This window comes from Corapipo altera, unplaced genomic scaffold (assembly GCF_003945725.1).
Source record: "Corapipo altera isolate COAL_440 unplaced genomic scaffold, ASM394572v1 52856, whole genome shotgun sequence".
Classification (NCBI taxonomy): Eukaryota; Metazoa; Chordata; class Aves; order Passeriformes; family Pipridae; genus Corapipo; species Corapipo altera.
In genome coordinates this window covers 1-1,418 of record NW_020891301.1, presented here as the reverse complement: position 1 = coordinate 1,418, position 1,418 = coordinate 1, and the positions used below count along the sequence as shown (strand labels likewise).

General features: G+C 58.4%; 1 protein-coding gene across 1 annotated transcript; it reads right to left on the bottom strand.

The window, feature by feature from the left end:
• Nucleotides 1–301: 301 nt before the first annotated feature.
• Nucleotides 302–975, bottom strand: LOC113942538 (non-lysosomal glucosylceramidase-like). Its single transcript, XM_027633647.1, has 2 exons — nucleotides 617–975; nucleotides 302–523 (listed from the first exon to the last, which is right to left on the bottom strand). The coding sequence occupies exons 1-2, from the start codon at nucleotides 728–730 to the stop codon at nucleotides 302–304; spliced, it is 336 nt and encodes a 111-aa protein (XP_027489448.1). The 5' UTR covers nucleotides 731–975.
• Between the last annotated feature and the right edge of the window lie 443 nt (nucleotides 976–1,418).

Here is a 1,418-nt window from a genome sequence, read left to right as displayed (position 1 = left end):
GATTTGGGCTGACCCCATCTCTGCATCCCAGCCCTCCAGCCCAGCCCCAGAAGAAAAAGGAGGGCAACAGGGGCTCCATCTTCTGGCTTGGTCCCCTGGCAAAGGAAACAATAAAGAAGAATGGAGACATGCTCAGCATCAGTGACTGAAAGCCCCGAGATCAAGGGCATGTAGTGGAGATAGGGAAGGAAAAGTGCAATGGGAGTACTAGCACAGAGGGGGAGGGAAGGGTCCCTGCCTGCCATCTGAGGACCATCCCCAGCCCCTGCTGCACCCGGTGCCCTGCCCAGTGCCACCAGGCTCAAGGGTGGATGGGGACCTGGCAGGGCGGTCCGGGTGCCCAGCCAGCCCGGCGCTCCAGGGCCAGCTGCATGCTCCAGATGCTGAGGGGCCGCATGTAGGCCAGTGAGCGGTACACCTTCTTCTCCCGGTAGGCCTCCGGCGTCTGGAAAGCCATGCCCAGCCGCTCCCACACCGTCCGGTAGCAGCCCTCCGCCGTACGGAAGCCTTCCTCCACCAGCCCCTGCGGCACAGGGAAGGCGACCATCAGCAGCTTCCCACAGCACAAGGAGACTGCACACGTGCCCAGGGATGTGCTGTCAGCGTCCCCACTCACCTCCTGGATCATGGTGGCAGCCAGGGCGTACACCACGCCGATCCACACCTCGTTGGACTGGACGCTGGAGGTGTCGGGCACCCCGTCGGGTCTCATGCCATTCACCGCCCCCATGGTGCCCCCCGCAAAGCCCAGCACGTTCTTCTCAAAGATGGTCCTGAGTGCACTGAGAATGTGACTCTTGGGGAAAACCTGAGTGGACAGAGACGGGGAGGGGGGAGCTTTGGGCTCAGTGCTCCAGCAGACCCCTTAGCCTGGCTCTCCAGAGAGCAGGATTCAGTTTCCTTGGAGGAGAAGGTCAACACTGCTCGCTGGGTCAATTGACACAAATTCCCACCTCACAAAAATAACCGCAGGAAGTGAAATCTCCTCTTTTCCCAAAACCATGAAAACAAACCCCAAAACTGCTCAAAACAGAGATGCTGAATTTTATTCTACCTTCCTCTTGAGCAGGCTTAACAGCTCATCCAACCAGTGCATCCCCCATAACAGCTTCTCACCCACAGTCAATGGCCAAATGCCCTGCCATCTCCTGGGACTTTGCTCTGGGGACCTGAACAACCACACCACCTTCATTTGCTTTACGGGCACCACTTGCAAGGCAGCAAAGATCCAGGCAGCTCATCAACACAGCCCAGGGACTTGTCAGAGCCTGCTTGCCACTCTGGTGACACCAAAGCCTGGGGAAGCAGAGGCTGTCATGACACCAGGCAGGAGCTTGCCAGGGGAGGCTGGGCACTTCAACCAGACACCTTGGCAGACTCAAAGGAAAATCAGCAAATCCCTCTCAGCTCTGCTAAAG